General features: G+C 35.4%; 2 protein-coding genes across 7 annotated transcripts; both read right to left on the reverse strand.

Moving 5' to 3' along the window:
• Nucleotides 1-10,377: 10,377 nt before the first annotated feature.
• On the reverse strand, nucleotides 10,378-13,285 carry LOC147539355 (ethylene-responsive transcription factor RAP2-12-like). Of its 6 annotated transcripts, none has more exons than XR_015225492.1 (4): nucleotides 12,760-13,285; nucleotides 11,036-11,982; nucleotides 10,848-10,941; nucleotides 10,378-10,647 (listed from the first exon to the last, which is right to left on the reverse strand). XR_015225492.1 is itself a non-coding variant. In XM_086641431.1 (3 exons), exons 1-2 carry the CDS (start codon nucleotides 13,007-13,009, stop codon nucleotides 11,078-11,080), a joined length of 1,155 nt encoding a protein of 384 aa, XP_086497557.1. In that variant the 5' UTR covers nucleotides 13,010-13,285; the 3' UTR covers nucleotides 10,780-10,941; nucleotides 11,036-11,077. The 6 variants fall into 6 exon arrangements, 2 of the variants coding, with proteins under 2 accessions (XP_086497557.1, XP_086497556.1); XR_015225490.1 differs by having other exon boundaries at nucleotides 11,036-11,985; nucleotides 12,760-13,243; XR_015225493.1 differs by lacking the exon at nucleotides 10,378-10,647 and having other exon boundaries at nucleotides 10,780-10,941; nucleotides 11,027-11,982.
• Nucleotides 13,286-16,779: 3,494 nt separating this feature from the next.
• LOC147539356 (uncharacterized) lies at nucleotides 16,780-18,503 on the reverse strand. The gene is made up of 2 exons (XM_086643112.1): nucleotides 18,093-18,503; nucleotides 16,780-17,664 (listed from the first exon to the last, which is right to left on the reverse strand). The coding sequence occupies exons 1-2, from the start codon at nucleotides 18,501-18,503 to the stop codon at nucleotides 16,780-16,782; spliced, it is 1,296 nt and encodes a 431-aa protein (XP_086499238.1).
• Nucleotides 18,504-19,243: the final 740 nt, after the last annotated feature.

Here is a 19,243-nt window from a genome sequence, read left to right on the forward strand (position 1 = left end):
TAAGTTTACTTGGGCATTGCCCCCAGTTATTTAGCAATTTTACCATTACACCCCCTAAATCAAAATACGTCTAGGGTCGACTCCCATTCACGATTTTTCCGTCAAACATTGTTAACATGAATCGTGGGCAACCCACATGCATTAATTTTTTATATCACAAGCAACAAATCTAAAACTTACGAAGGACTAAACGTTGTATCCAATGATCATGTATCTAAGGCATTTAATCTCTCTATCCAACCAGACTTATTGGACGACTAGCTATTGGGGTAAGCCTGATTTATGTGTTTCCCGTCGGTAGCCTATCTAATACATATAGCTAGATGGGTCGAACATGTCTTAGACTTCGGGTAGCCTATTTTCCTTAATATTTTTTGCTTATTTGGACCGATTCTTGGACTAACTTCGAGTTCATGGTTGAATCACTTTCTGTAGATTATGCAATTTTAGATTTTAGATTTTTTTTTCTGTCAGATTAGGATGAAGTTCCATTATAAAAACTACTCTTAAAACCTATAAAAATAAGAGGAACACTAAACCGCACGCGAAGTACTTAATTGGTATTTAATGGGAAAAACCGAGAATGAGAGTCAAAGTAACATATTTTGTTTGGGTGGTGTAGTCCTAATATAAGTAAATAGTTCGGAGTCAATGTCTCAAATATTTGACGAAGGATATGTTTGTCATAAATCACATATGTGGTTGGCACGTGAACCACTTAACTAATATTTAACATAAAACTTGAGAATAAGAGTCAACGTCACAGAATTTTCATTTTGAGATGTTGCCCAAATATCGCTAAATAGTTGGAGTTCAACCTCTAAACAATCCATTAACCTATAAATGTGATTATGGTAATACAAAGCCCTAAAAAGGAACGGGCTTGACCGGGCAGGCAGGCCGCAGGCAGGCTCTAAAGAGAGATTATGGGACGTGTGAAAGAGTAATCAGGAAAGGGAGAAAAGTAGTTGACTTGAGCACGTGGCAAAATCAAAGAAACAACTGGAAACAGCAAAGATGACGTGGTAAATGGGGACGTATCATTTTCAAAGAACATGTGAGTATGCACTTGTAGATCTCATTCGCTGAACCGACAGACAAAATGTCATATAAAAATTAGTAAAAAGAACAAGTCCAGACCCCAATCATTGAGAAAACCTCTCTATTGCTCTAATTATCTAATCTCTCTCTCTCTCTAGAATTTAGAGAGAGAAAGAAGGTAAATTGTTAAGCTTTTCTTTCTTTCTTTCTAATCACTCTCCTAATCATATTAATTTCATATAATGTTGACAAATCAATAAATGGAGTTACAGCTCACATTTCTTCCGTGTAAGACACCTTTCCTACTTGTCAATGGTGACGTGGTCTAGCTTAATAGAATCCAAGAAAGTTGTCTTTTTACCTCTTCATAAACAAATACATACCTCAACTGCTCAACCCTTGTATTACCCGACGGACCAGGTCGTGGTGGTGGGATGTGTGGGTTGTGCGTCTGCATTGACCCCGGATCACAAGGTCCCAAATTGTTTTGTATTCTTTGGGTTTTAGTTAACCCACATTTTATTAAGCAAAAACGGTTTAAACCCAATCAACAGACATGACGTAGCTCAATTGATATTGAGGTCACTAAGGGTGGGATTTTGGCCCAAAAATTCGGGACCCACCCACGACCGTCCGAGTCAGAAGAGTCCGTGATCGTCCGAGTCAGAAGAGTCTGTGACCGTTCGAGGCCCGAGCCTATTCCTACACGCCCGACCGAAAGAGCTTAAGCGGAAGAACGCGGGCATAGGTCGTTACCCGGTGATCCGACCAAGTTCGTCCGCTTATATAGTCCGCCCGACCGTACTCGTCCATACCCGTTTGTTTATCTTACCCGTTATACAAGCCCGCCTATATGGTCGATTTTAAGCCTTTAGATCTGTAAGGTTAGTTACAAACGTTAGGTTTCAAGAGTAAAAATATATAACCTTAGAAACCACTTATCTTAATCTTGTCTTCGCCTCTATACTTCTCTAGTCTCCCTCTCCTCCAAAATCTCAATATCTCATCAGTAACCCTAGAATCCACGATACACCGATCGTAATCCATGACAAGAAGAATAAAATCAATCATAACCCATGAGAAATCTCAATGATTGTCTTTTAAATTTTGTGTTCATTTACTTTTTAGAATTGTAAAGTGGAAATTTCGAAAATTGTATTTAGCTACTAAATAATTTTAATTTCAAATAAAAATTTCTTTGTTTATTCATTAGTGATCGGTGCCCGATACCGGGTTTACCTGACTATCTAAACGGTCACGGAAGACCACTTTGAGGAAAAAAAAATCCGAAATGTCCGTTTGTTTTGTCCCGATTTTCGAATGGGGACTTAGGACTTGTGCCCGTTCCGCTTAGACCGGTTGAGTTAGTGTCTTTTTCCCGCCCTCTGGACCGATCCCCACCCCTAGAGGTCACATCCCTTATTAAGGGTCTTCGGATGGTCTCTTGTTCATAGTACTTTAGTTGTTTCTTTTTGTAAAAGTTAAACTCACTGTGCATTTGGACGCCATATTTTCATTAAAAATTTTGGATGATGTCATTAAAAAATTATCTTTCTGACGAAACTCATTACATAGAGAGGAGATGAAAGTATACTTTATCCGACAGAAACTATACCTGGTATCTAATTATCTCATAAAAAAAAAATTTGTGTTTCTTTTCATTGATTCTCATCCAATTTTCGTCACACAAGCTAAACGAAGCAATGTTAAGTCTGTATATCTAGAGTTTACTTTTATTTTCTTAAATTCAAAAATAATATTTAGAATAAAAATCTATACAACGTGTTATCCAGAAAAAACCAATCAAATATCAACGACATACTTTAAGTTTAGATTCATCATTGATTTATAATTTTCTCATAGTTAAACTCAAAAATACGCCTTGTATAACAAATTTCTTTTACTTCTTAAATTTTGTATGTAATGTGATTCTGATTAAAATTTGACACTGGCCTCTAATATGCCAGTCACGGCAATTAACACCAACTATTCTTTGACCTTCTCTTTCATTGTCATCCATCTTCTCCTTCACCGTAAGCCACCTAATCTTTGTTTTTCATTCTCATCCGCCACCACAATCTACACTTAATTAAGTGAAAAAAAAACTTTCTAACAAAAAAAAGAAAGCCAAAAAAGAAAACAATTAGATAATGAGAATTGAGAAAGGTTTTAAGAGAGAAAGAAGTCTAGTGGGACAACCCAGAGAACATCAGATTCCATCAAGCTAGAAGTAAACAGGGTGTAGTCTTACCACAATTACATTTTTAATGATTAACAGACCAGGTTTGACAGTTATCCCTTTAGATCAATCGGACATGGACATTCTATTTAATTTGGTACGACTCTCGGATTTGAATGGGTGGTTGGTTTATGGTACTTCTAAATCATAATTACATCACATATAAAATTTCTTTGTTTTCCAAATCACCAACGATCACATACATTTTAAACTCTTCAGAGTTAGTTTCTCTTAAGTTCTTTTTGTTAGCTACTGACGAAATTTTCACATAGATTTATTTTCTTCTAATGTGAAAATTTTTGAATGGCTTGTGGTTAGATTAAAAAGTTAAGATTTGAGAATAACAATAGCAAAAATGTCATATTGGCGAAAAATAGCTTTTGAGATACTACTTATAAGTTATAACTGCATATTCACTAGAAATCAAAATTTTACTGTCTTAATAATTTTAGGTTAATCCAAGCTAACTTAAAATCTTCAACTTTTCCATTCTTTGAGTTGTCGAGGATCAAATTTAGTAGTTTAGTGGTGGCTCCTTCCTTGATCACCATACTGGTCAAAGGTTTTATTGGAGATCGAGGTAGATGATCTTGACAATCATTTCCACTTTAGTTTTTTTTTCCAACTATCCTAAAGCGCCCAGTGAACAATATTAGTTGGGTCCTCCCTTCCTCGGAGGCAAACTATAAATGAGTAAGTTGATTTTTTGTTGAATAGTGTGTTAGGTGTCCCTTCCTAATTAGGTAGATGATAAGGGAAAAGGTTGGAATATCTTTAAAACAATGGGAGATGCTAGAGTGCCCAAATTTTTGGGTATTTTAATGCCCAGCTGATGTGGAATCACTAAAAGACAAGGATTTTTCAAAGTTTGACTACGGTGGTGACCGCTTTTGTTTCTAGATAAGGAAATATGTCACCCTCTAAGTATCAATTTCTAAGTCACACTATCATTTCCCTAAAACAATAATGTAAGATTAATCACATGTTTTTGTTTAAACATCAAGTCACATGTTAATCGCACCAAAGGAAGTCAATCAAAGAAATATTGGTCCCACTCCTTGTGGGAATTAAACATGCATGTAAGTTATGCCAATTTTGCAACAAAAAAAAATGTATGTCATGCCAAAACCACAAATTTAGACTTTTAGAGTGATCAAACCAAACTAATTTCCAAAAAGATAACATTATAATTTATTTAATGTTGATAAATGTTTATTGTTTTGGAGTACCTTTCAATGAGAACAATTAAATAGAAAATATGTAAAGATCGTATTCTCAAAAAGGTAATTTCAAAGGCTCGTTATTAGTGTCCCTTTGACATCTTTAAACTTATAACCTTTCTCAACAGTCGAAGCTATAAAACAAACAAATAAACATTAAAAAAAATATTTTGAATTGAAAAGAAACGAAAATCTTTCAGAAAATTGGGTCCATAGTCTAATCTAAGATTTTGAGTTAAAAAGACAAGATATATTTTCTTATGTCAAAATCCAACATTGTATTTTGTTTTGTTAAAAATTAAATATTTGTATTTTATTTTTTAAAATTAAATATTTGTATTTTGTTTTTTAAAATTAAATATTTGTATTTTGTTGAAGTACGTAGCCTTTTTTGTAATCCTTTGCAATTTTTTGCAACTAGTGGCAAATTATGAAAATTCAGAGGGAACTGAAGACTAGCCAAAATATTACATAACTATTTTTCACCAAGATAAAAAATGTATAGGGAATTTTAACCAAAATTTTGTAATTTTGCATCACCTTTTAGGAGCGCACATGATGAACGCACATGATGTCAATGGATACCCTAGAAAGGCCAAGAGAGTTGAAAAACAAGCCATCGATCAAACAGTTGAAGTTAGAAACTAACTTCGTTGAAGAATCATTACGTGGTAAACTTCATTGAAGAATCATTTCGTTGTAACAAAGCAAGAAGTGCAAGTAACTTTACCTTATAAAACATTTATATAGGTGCCAGTGTATTTGTATTCCATAAAAGTGGAGTAATGACACAATCATGGCATATCAAATATTAGTAGGTGATTCAAAGGCTATTATAACTAAGTGTGAGTTCTCTATCACCAACTGTGTAGATCACACTTCTCAAACTAATTCCAAAGGATCGAGATTATACATTCTAAACTTATTTCCAAACTTACACAAAAACATATCTCTTTTTTTCTACGAAATTTCTCCGGAACTCCTTTGTTTCTTTTCAATGTCAAAATATGATAAAATTGTCCGCACCTTACGTAACAAATATCCTTGTCATGCTAGATAACATTATATACGGGTTCTTATCACATTAGAGATATTGGATATTTTCCTCTACTCAAGAGGAAAGAGAAACGAAAAAAGTGACACTTTTTTTTTGTGTACTTGAAACTCATGAGTAAAGGTGAAGGAAAAGCATTTGCAGTGATAGCAAGATTGTTAATCACGTGTTTCATTTGGTGTGATGGTGAAACTACAATCTATTTGCAAGACAAATTTGTATATCTATTTAGACAGCAATGACATATTTGCTTATCCTTTTGTGGGGTCAAAAAGATGTGGTCATTATTAAATTGATTCTTGTGGTTGTTACCTCAACTAAAAGCCTATTCTTCCAAATGAAAATAATTTGGTGCATCAAAATCAATTTCAGAGCAAGTTCCAATTTCAGAGCAAGTTTTAACAAAAAAAAAAAAAAAGTTCCAACCTCAGCAGTTTAAAAAAAAAAAAAAAATTTCCAACCTCAACCTTCTAAAAACTACATTTTCATTCATAATTTTCAACTTTGGCTCAGTCTCAAAAATTCAATTCCAACCTCAGCAATTTTTGGGGCCTTAAATTTGAATTTGAATTTTCCTCTTTTTTACCTACCCAACAATCATATTAAATTTCTCTACAAACTCTCTTTCTCTATAAATACAACTCTCTTTCTCTACAAACTCTATCTTCTTCTTTCTCTGCAAACTTGGTGTACTTCGTCTTCCATATTCTTTTTTCTATACTCTCTATCTTTCTCTACAATGAATAACAAATTTACTTTATGGAACATGATGCGTGAAGAAAATGAATGGGTTGCAGAAAGGGATGACGATGATCTCAGAATGTTGGAAGAAATGGAAAAGAATGTTACATAAAAACATTTTCGTCATGTTGGTTCTGTTTCGGGTCACCAAACGATAGATCGTACTAGACAACTCGGTCATGAAACCATTATGAAAGACTATTTCAATGAAACTCGAACTTATGATGGTACAATGTTTCGCTCACGCTACAGGATAAATCGTGATTTACTTTTGCGTATTCTCAATGTTGTTGGGGAATACAATCCCAAATTTAATGAAAGAATTGATGCAATGGGCCAAAAGGGATTGTCACCTCATCAAAAAAATTACATCTGTTATGAGGATGCTTGCATATGGAGGTCTGACCGATTCACAAGACGAATATTGTCGGATTAGTTAGTCAACTGTTGTTGAATCTTTAAGAGAATTTGTAATAGGAGTCATCTATGTGTTCGACCCTGGATACTTGAGGGATCTGAATGAGTCAGATATATCTGCACTCCTAACATTTGGTGAATCACAAAGATTTCCTGGAATGCTAGGGAGTATTGATTGTATGCATTAGAAATGGAGCAAATGCCATGAGGCATGACACAGAACCTACACTGGGTATGTCAAAGCCCCAACTATCATTGTAGAAGCAGTTGCATCGTCAGATCTCCATATATGGCATGCATTTTTTGGGATGTCTAGATCATGCAATGACATTAATGTTCTTGAGCGTTCGCCGATTTTTGATAAACTGTTAACGGGTGAGATTCCTCCGGTTTATTATGTAATTAATGACACACATAATGATACGGGTTATTATCTTGATGATGGGATATATCCTCCAGGGAGTACTTTAGTCAAAACTATTTCTAATCCGTGTGGCCCGAAAAAAGCATACTTTGTCAAAAGACAAGAGTCGGTTCGAAAAGATGTTGAACGAGCTTTTGGTGTACTGCAAGCTCGATGGGGAATTATTCGGGGACCATCACGTGGGTGGGATGTAAAGACAATGAGTGATATCATGAAGGTCTGTATCATAATGCATAACATGATTATTGAAGACGAAGGACCAAATGCTACAACCAATGTCGAGGGATGTGAAATGGGTCTGATACATCGCGGAGAGTCAGATTTAGACTTAAAATATAGACCTTAAGTGATTTGCTGATCAAAATCAGTCTTCATAGATTTATTGTTTGTTTATTTGATTATTTAAAAATTCTATTTCTTCCTCCATTTCTTCCTTCCCCAGCTCTCCCTCTGATGTGGCAACGTCTAATTTGATCTCCATTTGCTCTATGCTCAAGTAAAGACATCGCCACATCAACTCGAAGGCTATGAGAGGGAGCAAATGGAAAGAGGAATGCATTTTCTCTTAATCATTTGGGTTTTAGGATCTCTTTTTTTTTGTTGAAATACTAGGTCTTAGGCTCTTAGCCTCTAAATGACAAAAGGTGTCAGCCCATTAGGTAGCCAACTTTTTGTTGCAAATACCTTAAAATTAATAAACAAGAGTGTCATTACATTACTTGTGCGAGATAAAAGGTGGAATTATGGTCCAAATGGTATTACACTTTCGGGTTCTAGCCCATTTAGCTAAACTGTCAGCTAGATCGTTGTCTTTGTGAGAAATATGAGAGAATTTGACGCCATTGAAATGTGGGAGTAAGTTCCTGATTGCTTTGACACGAGCCATGAATTGCCAGTGGATCAGTTTGCTTAAGTTTTGAAGATGATTGACGATTGACGGTCGCTTTCAACACATATGAGTTTGACACTGTTGTCAGATGCCCATTTGACTCCCATTAGAATAGCTAGGATTTCGCATTCTTCTTCATTCTTGGATCTGATGGTGTTAGCTATGATGAATTGTGATGGTGTTAGCTATGATGAATTGAGCTCAATGTGCATGAATGATGCAACTAATTCCGGCAATATCATTAATATTAGTAAAAGAGACATCGATATTCAATTTAACATATGGATTAACTAGAAGTGTCCACTTAATTTCTTTCATTTTAGTGCTCTGGGTAAAAAAAATTATCATTAACCGAAGAATTTGAGAATGCCAGAATTCGGTTAATAACCTGCATGGGTGAAATGTGATGTTGTTGGAAACAATTCACATGGAGCTTCCAAATAAACCAAAGAATAGTAACTTATAGAGTATCAATATTCGTGTTATCATTCTGATGAATATTTTGCCAAGAAATAATCTGTTCCTTTAAAGATAGTATGTTAGTCGAGTGAATATTATAATAGAACCAAACATTCTTTGTGAAATTGCAGTGAAGTAAGGCACGATCCTGTGTTTCGATTTCATTACAATAAGAGCAGGTCAAAATATTACCAGTATACGTACCAATACGATATCTAACAGGTAAACTATCAGTACAACGTTTCCAAAAGAGAGTGAAATTCTAGGGATAACATATGCAGGCAACCAAGTTCTATTTTTTTTTTTGTTGAAACACCCAACTATTACAGTTAGAAATGCATTGATAATATAAGTTGTATCAATCATCAATCAGATAGAAGTAAGGTATCACAAAATAGTCACTCATCTGTTCATCATGCCCCATCAACATTGTTCTATTTCCCCCAACCCTTTTGATGTGATAAGCCTAGCTAGGTTACGCCCGATACAAGACTAGAGGGCCCTAGAAAATAGTAAATCTCAAATCTCGAAAGGAGGTTGAGGATGATCTATTTTTGTTTCATGCATGGAAGTGCTACAATCATTAGAGTTCACTCAGCCTTAACCAAAACATCAACGGCGCGATCCATCATGTTTGATTTCTAAGTCCTTAAAGCTTATGCAAGGAAATGATGAGCTAACAGAAAAGAAGCATTTCTGACTCCAATTAGCACCCATCAGAGTAGACAAACAGATGGTACCCAGCAATAACATAAATTAAGATGCCGTCCTTCGAAAAATAAGAAAATTTCCCCGGTAGAAAACCCGAACAGAAAATAGTGCTAGATGGTGTAGTCTATGCTGGGTCTCCGGCGTTTGGTCACACTGGTTTTGAAGGGATTTCACCCCAAAACCAATAACCAGATGGGTTTGGGGAAATTCTCCCCACCAGTTACCACTTGTTTTGGGGAAATTCCCCAAACTAGTAACAAGACGAGTTTAGGGAGAGATAACCAGCAGCCTCTCCCAAACCAGATTGACACTCTAGAAATCGTCCCCTTCACCGGAGCCATTAAAGGGAGGGGGAGTAGGAGAGATACCGGAATAGAGCGAGAAGGAGAGAAAGGTGGTCGTGGTGGTGGTCGGAGGTAAGGGTGGCAGAAGGACATAAAGATCTTACTAAAAGTGCCGTCAATGACAACATGTCAGCACCCCCAAGGAGAGGAAGAACTGAAGAAAAAATATCGATGTGCGGACCACCCTTGCCCGGCGGTAGAGAAGAAATGGTGGTGAGGGCTCGGGAGAAATAAAAGAGAGACATAAAGATTTAGGCAAAATTTTCCAACAAAACTTTTGTATCTCGAAAATTTTTCTCTTCTTTTTCTTTTTCCTTAAGTGGCGAGTGCTAATGCACTTCCTTTTTTTTCTTTACAACAATTCTACAAAGGTCATCAATACAAAGACATTGATACATTTTCAAGAGATAATACCAAAATACATCAAGATTCATGAATTGAATAAATAGGTTCATTTGAACCCTAAAGGCCATTTACATCTGCCCTCAAAGGTCATCCCTAAGGGATTTAAAGCCCATCAAATCCACCTCTAATTTATTTATACCCAAGTTTTGTGTTGCGGAGTGGGTGGCCAACCACTGCAACGAGGTGGTGGACCTTTCCTTTCTGTTAATATGTATTAATGCGAGAAAGGCTATATGCAACTCTTGGCTCTCCCAACTCGAAAAGAAGGCAGCCAATATAGCCTTTAAAAAGTGAAGTAGGCAGCCTACTTCAGTCGAGGCGCCGCCTTTGCTCGGTCGCTTCCTTCGACCGAGCCCTAGCTGCCTTTGACATGAGCTCATGGGGCATAAAAGCTGTCGGTCTTACCACATCTCTATCATGGTCAACCAGGAGCTTAAGCTCTCAAACAGTGTCATAGTAATGGCAAAATATTATCACAATTCACAACAAAAAATAAACCCCCACCCCAAATCAGGGGATGCTTTTTTTGAACAACATGAAAAACAAGCTCACTACATATATGTACCCGTCCCAACATAGACTACACCATGTTTCTAGCACAATACCCTTAAGCAATATATACAGATATATATATATATATATATATTAATGATCACAAAATGATTATGTTGGAATTCTGAACAGAATAGTTCCATGAAGTCACCTGCATATGTTTAAATGACCAACAATTACTATAAATTAACAGGTCTAGTATTTTATCAGGTTTCAGATGTCATTCATCACATCACATAAACATTGAAATCAGAAAACAAAATCTGAAGACGAAACAGAATTAAGCTACTGAAAGTAAAATTATATAAGAACTAACCCCTATATACTTTTCTCTCATAAAAGGTAAGCTACCTGAGAACAACAACACCACTCCATCCATCGCTGCAGCATGATCAATGCATATTTGAGGCTTCGAGCTTTGTTTCCACCACCCAACAACCGATTCCTGTAAATCAAAACAAGGAAGAGTTAGAAGACCGGAGACTTGTCGAAGAATAAATTGAACGAAAAGCACTTGGAAATTGGTTAACCTTACTAACATTTTACTACTATATTTACAGAAGCGAGTAGGTGAAAATGTTTCAGAAGGTTCCCCCAGCCATCTCGGGGACGATATCGAAGTTCCATAGATCTATTGAGCTCCCACCATCCTGACTAGTGTCCCCACTGAAGAGGCTATCCATGGAAGTATCAAAGCTTCCTTCGAGATAAGGAATTTGCATGAACTTCATCTGAGACTCAAATGCCGAAAGCTCATCAGATAGACTTTTCGCAGTGTTGTCCTCAGATGGACCTACAGCTCCAGAGTTAGTTTTCAATTTCTTTACCGAGTGGCAATCACCCGAGTAATCAGAATCTTCGACTTCTACTGTAGGCATTAAAATTGATGAGATTTCAGGAGTTCTTGGTTCACGTTCTCCCCATCCAAAGTCAGAACAGTTGAAGGAGTTGCTTCCTTGATCCGAGGTAAAACACTGAAGCACATTATCAGAAGAGGCAAAAGAATTGTAGCTTATTGGGTTCTCAATCGAAGGAATGCAATTCATATACCCGGTTTCCTTGATCGGGACCTTCTCTTCCATGAACCCCAAAGAGTTATAGCAATCTTCATTCGGGTTGTTCATGAAATTGGGATTACTGTTCAAATTTGGCTTCACCAAGGTTGGCTGCTTGGCCTCCGGAAGTTGTTTCTGAGGGTTTGCCATCATAGTAGGCTTTTCATCAGATGGTGGACTTTCATCTGGAAAGTTTACCTTAGCTTTCTTTCCTCGAATCCTACGTGCCTCAGCATCATAAGCCCGTGCAGCTTCTTCAGCCGTACTGAAGGTTCCAAGCCAGACCCGGACACCTTTTCTAGGGTCTCTGATTTCAGCCGCCCATTTCCCCCATGGACGTTGACGGATTCCCCTGTATTGATTCTTCCTCTTTCTCTTCGCAGTTTTCTCAGCAGGTCCATTGTATTCCGCAGATTTAACAGCAGTAGACCCTTCTTGATTGAAACAAAGGGCAAATAATCAACATAAGAATTCATACTTACAAAAGAAAATCGCAATAAATTCCTAATCTATGTTTCTACAGTGAATAAATTTGCTAATCTACTAGAGAAGTGCTCGATTAGATAGATCACCAGAACCGCAACACTAACATCATGTACTGGATCAATTACCAGTGACGCGAAAACTTTTTTATTTCCAATTTTATCCATAGCAAACCAAAATGGAAGTATTTAAAGTTAATACCAACCTAACTAATAAAAGTTCTTTAAGCTATTAATACAAATCCCAAAAGGAGTAAGCTTTTTCTTCACGAAACTAATAAATTTTTCAGTTAATCCCTTTTATAGGAGATAAAGGAGAGAAGAAAACCCAAAGGAGAAATTCTTCAAAAATGCAGAAAATTGAGGAGAACTCTCTGCATAAAAGCTAGAAAGAAACCCACTTCCATTATCACCAGAAGATTATTTACCCTTGAAGATGATGATATAATCAAGTTAAAATGAACCCAAAAGAAAGAAGAGAGAAAAAAAAAGATGAAACTTTACAAAAGAAATTAGATTTTAACTTGATTCTTCTAAAAATTTACCAAAAATGGAAAAGAATTTGTTCCAGAGAAGAAAATTACAGTATAATTTCAATTACCAGTAGTTTCTAAGATAAAATCAAACATAATATACCTAGAAAAGTAACTAATCACTACTTAGATGAAATAAATCAAACCCTAATAAGCAATTAACTGAAAAGAAACCCTAAATAATCTTAGTTACCTCGAGAATCCCTAGTTTTGGCGGTGGTAAATGAGAAAGATTTAACATTTTGAGCTTCATCTTCAGATCCATCCTTGAAATCCTGAAAATCAGCCTCGAAATCATCATCAATATCAACAAACTTAGCACGGAGTGATTTGGAGTAGTAATTTCGAGCAGTTTTCTTCAAATCAGGCCAGAGATAATCAGCAGTGACTCTTGTTGATCGACTCGTCGGAATGAAATCGGAGATAATAGCTCCCCCACACATTTTTCTTAACTGAAAGTCGCTCTGATTTGAGTAATATTCTTTCAAGAAATCGATAAAGAGGTTCAGAAATTTTGTCTTGGATACTAGCAAGAACCAAAATAAATTTCTTTTAGAGAGAGAGAGAGGGAAATGCTTTTTAGTGAGAGAAAGTGTGAGAAGCTTCGGCGTTTTAAGCAAGAGATGGAGCTATTTTGCCGGTGAAAAGAAACGAAGATGAAATTACTGAACTGTCCTTATCCGGTGTTTGTGTATTAGCAAATTTTTCTTTGAGTGTGTTTGGTATCTCCTATTTTCATATGGAAATAAAAGAATTTCCATAGAATTAGACATTTCTACTGTTTGATACGAAATATAAATCTATGGCGACTTTAATTCCCTATGAAATTTATTTCCATGAAATAACTCACTTTTAATTCTTTGTTCCACCCTATGAATTAGTTTCCATGGAAATTCAAAAATCAAAATAAAAATATTTTAATATATTTGGATACTTGAAACCTAATATTTATCTCCATATATGTTCTAAATGACATTTTATCCATAAAATCTAGCAAAATAAACTTTTAACTATAGATTGAGTAAATGACATTTTTGCTCTTCTTACCAAATAACATGTTTATAAAGTTGTTAAAATGACATTTTGGGTTTATACAGACAAAATTACATTTTTACCCTTTTATAATATCAAATTGACATCTTACCCTTATATTGTCAAAATGACATTTTTACCCTCGTATAAATCAAAGTGACATTTTTACCCTTATGTGGTCTAAATGACATTCTTACACTTATATCGTAAAAATTAGGGGTGGAAATTGGGCGGGTATGGGCGTCCATGGGCACTTAAAGCATCGGGTCGGGTCGGGCACCAAATTTCAATAGCTATTCGGGTAAGCGGGTTAATTGGACGGGCAATTTTGAAATTCGCCTTGTCCATTACCCGCCCAAACCCATTAAGAAGCTCGGGTAATTCGGGTATGGGCGGGGGTAGGGGTAAGCTCATGACTTGAAAAAATTCACTTTTTCCTCTCATTTTACAAAGTCTCCAAACACTTCCCCTAATTCTAAAGAGACAATTTGGGATTAAAACTAGACATTATTTGTGTTGTACTTTTTAGGAATTTGATCTCACATTGATAACTAATGAAGAATTCTCATGAGATACAATATAAACTTATCATTGCTTCTTCAAAGCCAAACACTACTTCAGTAACTTACTAGGAATTCTCTTGGGTCATTGCAAAACATTGCATTGGGTTCGTATGGTTGCCCTTAAACATATTGTTTACCATCTTAACTAGGCTTAGCAACATGGGCGGTTGGGCTTCATCAACCCGAAAAGTTGATGTAATTTGGTTAGTTATCATTAGGCGACGTTAAATGGGTGCGGGCATGGGCGGGTGCGCGGGTAGAGGTTTTAACCATGCTCGTCCACTAAAGCTTGGCGGGTTGGGCGGGTTGTGTCCGAGACGGGCGCGGGCGTCCATGGTCCTCGTTGGGCTCGGGTGCCCGTGGACGGGTGCGGGCTCATGGTCAGAATTCCCACCCCTAGTAAAAATGGCATGTCTACACTTTTACATTGAAATGACACATGGTTAAATAATTTTACTACATAGGGATAAAAATATAATTTTGAAACATAAGGGGAAAAATGTAATTTAGACAGCATAAGGACGAATACGTAATTTTGATAACACGAACGAAGAAAATGTCATTTTGACTACATAAGGAGTAAATAAAAACTCTTAATTAAATACTACATTCGTAGAAGTTAGTTGTCAACCAAATAACAAAGTTCGTAATTTCATGGAATAATAAATGACTATCAAACGAAAGAACTCTTATTTCCACGGAATAACTTTTGTAGAAAAACTTTTCTCATGGAACTCTTTTATTTCCATGGAATTATTTCTCTGATATCAAACACAACCTTGGGTTTTTTGTCCTCACACTCTGGATCCTAATTGGTAATTTTATTAATGTTATCTAGTAAATATTGTATTGAGAAACTAAAAAAGAAAATATTACTACAATTTATACCCGATAAATAATAAATATAAAATAGATAGAATTTTTTTAAGAATTACTAATTGATGATAAAACAAACTATTTTTTTCTATATAACAGTAACACTACACAAAAACTATTACGGGTCACCAACTCGTAGGTGGATTGGCTACGCCCGATCCATGGAACAACTGATTGACCCACAAAGAGACCTAGCTTGACTAGGTCATAGTAGTTAGGACTATAAAAGATACTTTGTGATTTTATGCATGATTTTATGTATATCCCTTGGACTTGATAAACCAAGCTTGTAATATATAAATACCCGTTTGATTTGATGAAATATACACTATTAAGGTTTAAACCAAGCTTGACTAGGTCATATCAGTTAGGATTATAGAAGATACTATCTTTGTCTCTCTCAACCTCTCGGTTATCTCTCTCAAGCTCTCGGTTCTCTCTCTCTCGAGCTTTCGGTTTTCTCTCTCTCTCTCTTTCTCTCTCAGCTTCTTCTCTGTCTTTAATCAACAATAGTTGATTAAACACTATTAAAGTTTAAACCTTTCACAAAATCTATTATAGGAAAATCATTAAAGAAAGTTATTGGATTAGACACAACTATGTGGAAGGTACATTATATTTCTCTCTCTTTTACTCTTAAGAAAACATACATTCTCTTTATATGTTAAGAAAAAATACATAATTAAACTAAACCAATTATCCCTGTCCGATAATTCTATGTTGAGATTTCTATACTCAAACTCTACTTTTACCTTTCTCTCTAGATCATTACCTTCTCTCACTAGAATATAATTTGGCATCATGATCTGGGATTAACTAAGTTTGCCTTTTTATAGAGTTATTGGATTAATTTTTGATTTTCCATAAAACTAATGTATGGCCTTGATGATTGAAATGCAAAACGATGTATTTGCATTATGTTGAAGAACCTCATGAACTAGGATAGTCTGAGTTAAATTTTCTGAAAGTTCGTTTTTAGAGTTTCTAATCGATGGTTTCTTGGGTTTTATCTTCTTCCATCTAGAATTCTAAGGTTTGAGATATAAAACAGTTAAATTATAGAGATTGTAGTTTAAGTCATATTAATGTACATGTATTTTTTGAAATACTAAAAATATTTATTGGTGTAGAATGAAGATGTTCTGATTGAAAGTCTAGAAAGCACGAATGATGAAATTAGTATAGACTATGGCGCGACTCATAATATTATTAGTATTGATATGACAAAGGAATTTGTAATTAATCAGGTTAGTCTTGGGTTATTCCAGTTTCTACCGTAGCATCTGAATCTGCGGTGCATTCCATATCATTGTTTATTATACTCATTAATCATGTCGTTTCTCAGGAAAAAAATTGTTAAGCCAAAAATTGTTGGCGAATTCATTGTGCGTCTACTCTAAAAATCTGGAAGTCACGGGTCTTCGTGTTTAATCAATTTATGCATTTGGTAACAATGTCTCTGGTCATATTGAATATAAGCTCTTAGAGTCCGTATTGATAAAGAAAAAAAAAGAGTATTTTGGCTTCACCCCCTCAACACTAATTGGTAATTGAGTTTACCTCCTTCAGTAATTGGTAATTAAATTTACCTCTTTAAATTTATTATTTATTGTCAAAACTAATAAAGACATGTTTTGCATGTGAGAATATAATCATAAATTACATAATCTACGGACAAAAGAAATCTTCATTAATTCATGACTAACTCAAATAATAATTTAAAGTACAAGAATTGTTAAGAATCACATTAGAGGATTGTCTTTTTTTTTAAACACATTATTCTCCATTTCTCGTGGAGGAACATCGTCTAAGTCAGGTACAATGACATCTTTTTTTATTCTCGGTATGCTTTGGTTCTTTATTTCCTTGTTGTTGGTTTCTCTATTCTTCTGACTTCTTTTCCTTTTGTTCTTTGCATAACCATGCTCAAAGTGTGATGGTTCCCGTTTGGTTGATTTCACAGTTGTTTTTTCTGCTTTAGTTGTTGGTATTCTGTTTCGATCCTTTACTGCAACTGGTTGTGATGGTTCTTCTTGCGAAGTTTTGTTTGGTTCTGCTATTTCAATCAATCTATCCATGATTGCAGCACGTTGCTCCGCGGTTGAGTTTGTCCATCTTAGGATGATCTTTTCATATATGTGAGCAAGACTGAATTCACCACTTTCAAAATCAAAATCAGTCATACTCAATTTTCGCCACTGCTCATCAATAACATTGAGTGGAATTGGCCATTTTCCAGCTACATATTTGGCTAACTCATGTGCACAATGTAAGCTATTTGTCTTGCGAAGGATGCAAATGCAGGCAATAGACTCGAACCTGGACTTCTCTGACACTTTTAGTTCTTTGACAATCTTATCTAATGCATATCGGGACGCTTTACTTATTAGTTTGTTGAACATTGGGTTGATCTTGCATACATGCTTCGAGCTAGTTTTGCTTCTTTCAAATGATTCAAGGATCTTCACTAATCTGAGATTTAACATGTTATCCATGTCCCTCCAACAAGTTAAGAAATCACCAGGTGCAGTTTTCAAGTACTTATTCAATATATTGTGTTCACTTTCAACACGATTAATTCTTCTGTTTCCGTAATGCTTGATTTCATTAGTCCCAGCATAAACAAACTATTTTCGACAAACCAACACTTCTTCGGATATATACAATACTAATTTGAGATATTTTGTCATCCATTTTGGTTTAAAGATAAAGAGAGAAACTTCGTATTCAACTATTGTGTCACTCTTCCACAAACGTTCAAAATCACCTCTTATTTCTTTAATAGTTCCATTTTCCTTATTCTTAATGGTACTCCTAAATTTTGAATCTACATTTCTTCCTATATGCCAACTACAGAGCATCCTTCTGGTATTAGGAAAGACAAATTCGATACGATTTATTAAGGCATGTTCTCAATCAGTTAGAAACTTAGATGGCAAATTCTTGGGGGAATAGAAATTTTTCAAATGATTAAGTGCCTAAATATATTTTTTCGTCGTTTCACCATTCATAAACCCGAAAGCAATAGTCAAAGTTAAACCTAAAGAGGTCATACCTGCTGCATGAAAAAGAGGGTTGGCCATCGATTGGTCTTGTAAGTACAGTCTATGAAAACAACAGACGGAAAATACTGTGCTAACCGTATAAATTGAGGATGCGCCAAAAAAATATCAGTAATCTCATTGGAATTTTTATTGCAGTTGCACCATGAAGTATAATTATTGTTTGTTAGATACTTGAAAAGTAATTGCATCTTCGACATGTGTCCCCTCTCGATTAGTCTATTCTTTAACTTGCAGTTATAAACGGTCTTTATTGAATAACAATTATGTGGATCTTTTTTCTTCAAATGAGTATATGTATCGGTCGGCTTGTACCCGCTTAATGACATTCGATTTACCAATTCCTTCACATTATCTTTCAGTCGACCTGGGTAAGGATGCCTTATCAATGACTCTGGTATCATATGGTTATGATGCCCGTAAACAACCTTTACTAACCATTTCTTTTCAGCACTACAGGTGCTCCTTAACTTAAAAGGACAGTCACATTTCTTTGTACTGGTTTCTCTGAGTTTTTTATTTTCTTTATCGGGTTACAAATGCATATCACTATTCTTCGTCTTTGTACATCTGTAAAGACCCCCTCTTTCACATCTAAGCTCAACCATAGACCCCTTCATATTTGGTTTTGAGATAATTTGCAAATTACAATTATAGTTCTCATTTTCAATCCTACATCACGACACCAATTGGTAACTTCTTCACGAGAGTCGAATTCATGCGCATGGTGCAATAACTTAAAACTAATTAGTAAAGAACAATGTAATATGACAATAAGATTGTTTAGAAAAATAATACAACAAGTGCAAATCATGATGCTCTCAATTAATTTTGAAAGATAAAATAAATAAAGAAAGTATCTCGTGCAATGTAAGATAAAATTTTGTAGTTTGAAGAATTTACCTTCCACCATCATAAGATATTAAAGCTAGTATCCCCTAGGATCATCGTGGCTTTCACATTCCTCCATTAAATAGCGACCTAATTCAGTTTTACCATCACTTCCATCTCTTACCCTCTTTCTCTTTTTCCGAAGTGCTATTAACTTGTCAATCCCTCTGAATTAGTATTGTCATCCTTATTTGAGTTATTGGTTGAATCCTAACTTTGAGTTTGTTGTCCGTGACCGAAGTGGGTTGATTTG

Source organism: Eschscholzia californica, unplaced genomic scaffold, assembly GCF_041429995.1.
Source record: "Eschscholzia californica isolate CP2 unplaced genomic scaffold, dmEscCali1.0.p SCAF_5, whole genome shotgun sequence".
NCBI classification, from domain to species: domain Eukaryota; kingdom Viridiplantae; phylum Streptophyta; class Magnoliopsida; order Ranunculales; family Papaveraceae; genus Eschscholzia; species Eschscholzia californica.

Bases quoted from the DNA above. Each gene is read 5' to 3' on its own strand.
- LOC147539356 (XM_086643112.1), bottom strand. From the start codon at position 18,503: ATGATACCAGAGTCATTGATAAGGCATCCTTACCCAGGTCGACTGAAA. The intron at 17,665-18,092 runs GTATGACCTCTT...TGTCGAAAATAG, and splicing joins CCCTCTTTTTCATGCAGCAG to TTTGTTTATGCTGGGACTAA.
- LOC147539355 (XM_086641430.1), bottom strand. From the start codon at position 13,009: ATGTGTGGGGGAGCTATTATCTCCGATTTCATTCCGACGAGTCGATCA. The intron at 11,986-12,759 runs GTAACTAAGATT...GTTTCAATCAAG, and splicing joins CAAAACTAGGGATTCTCGAG to AAGGGTCTACTGCTGTTAAA.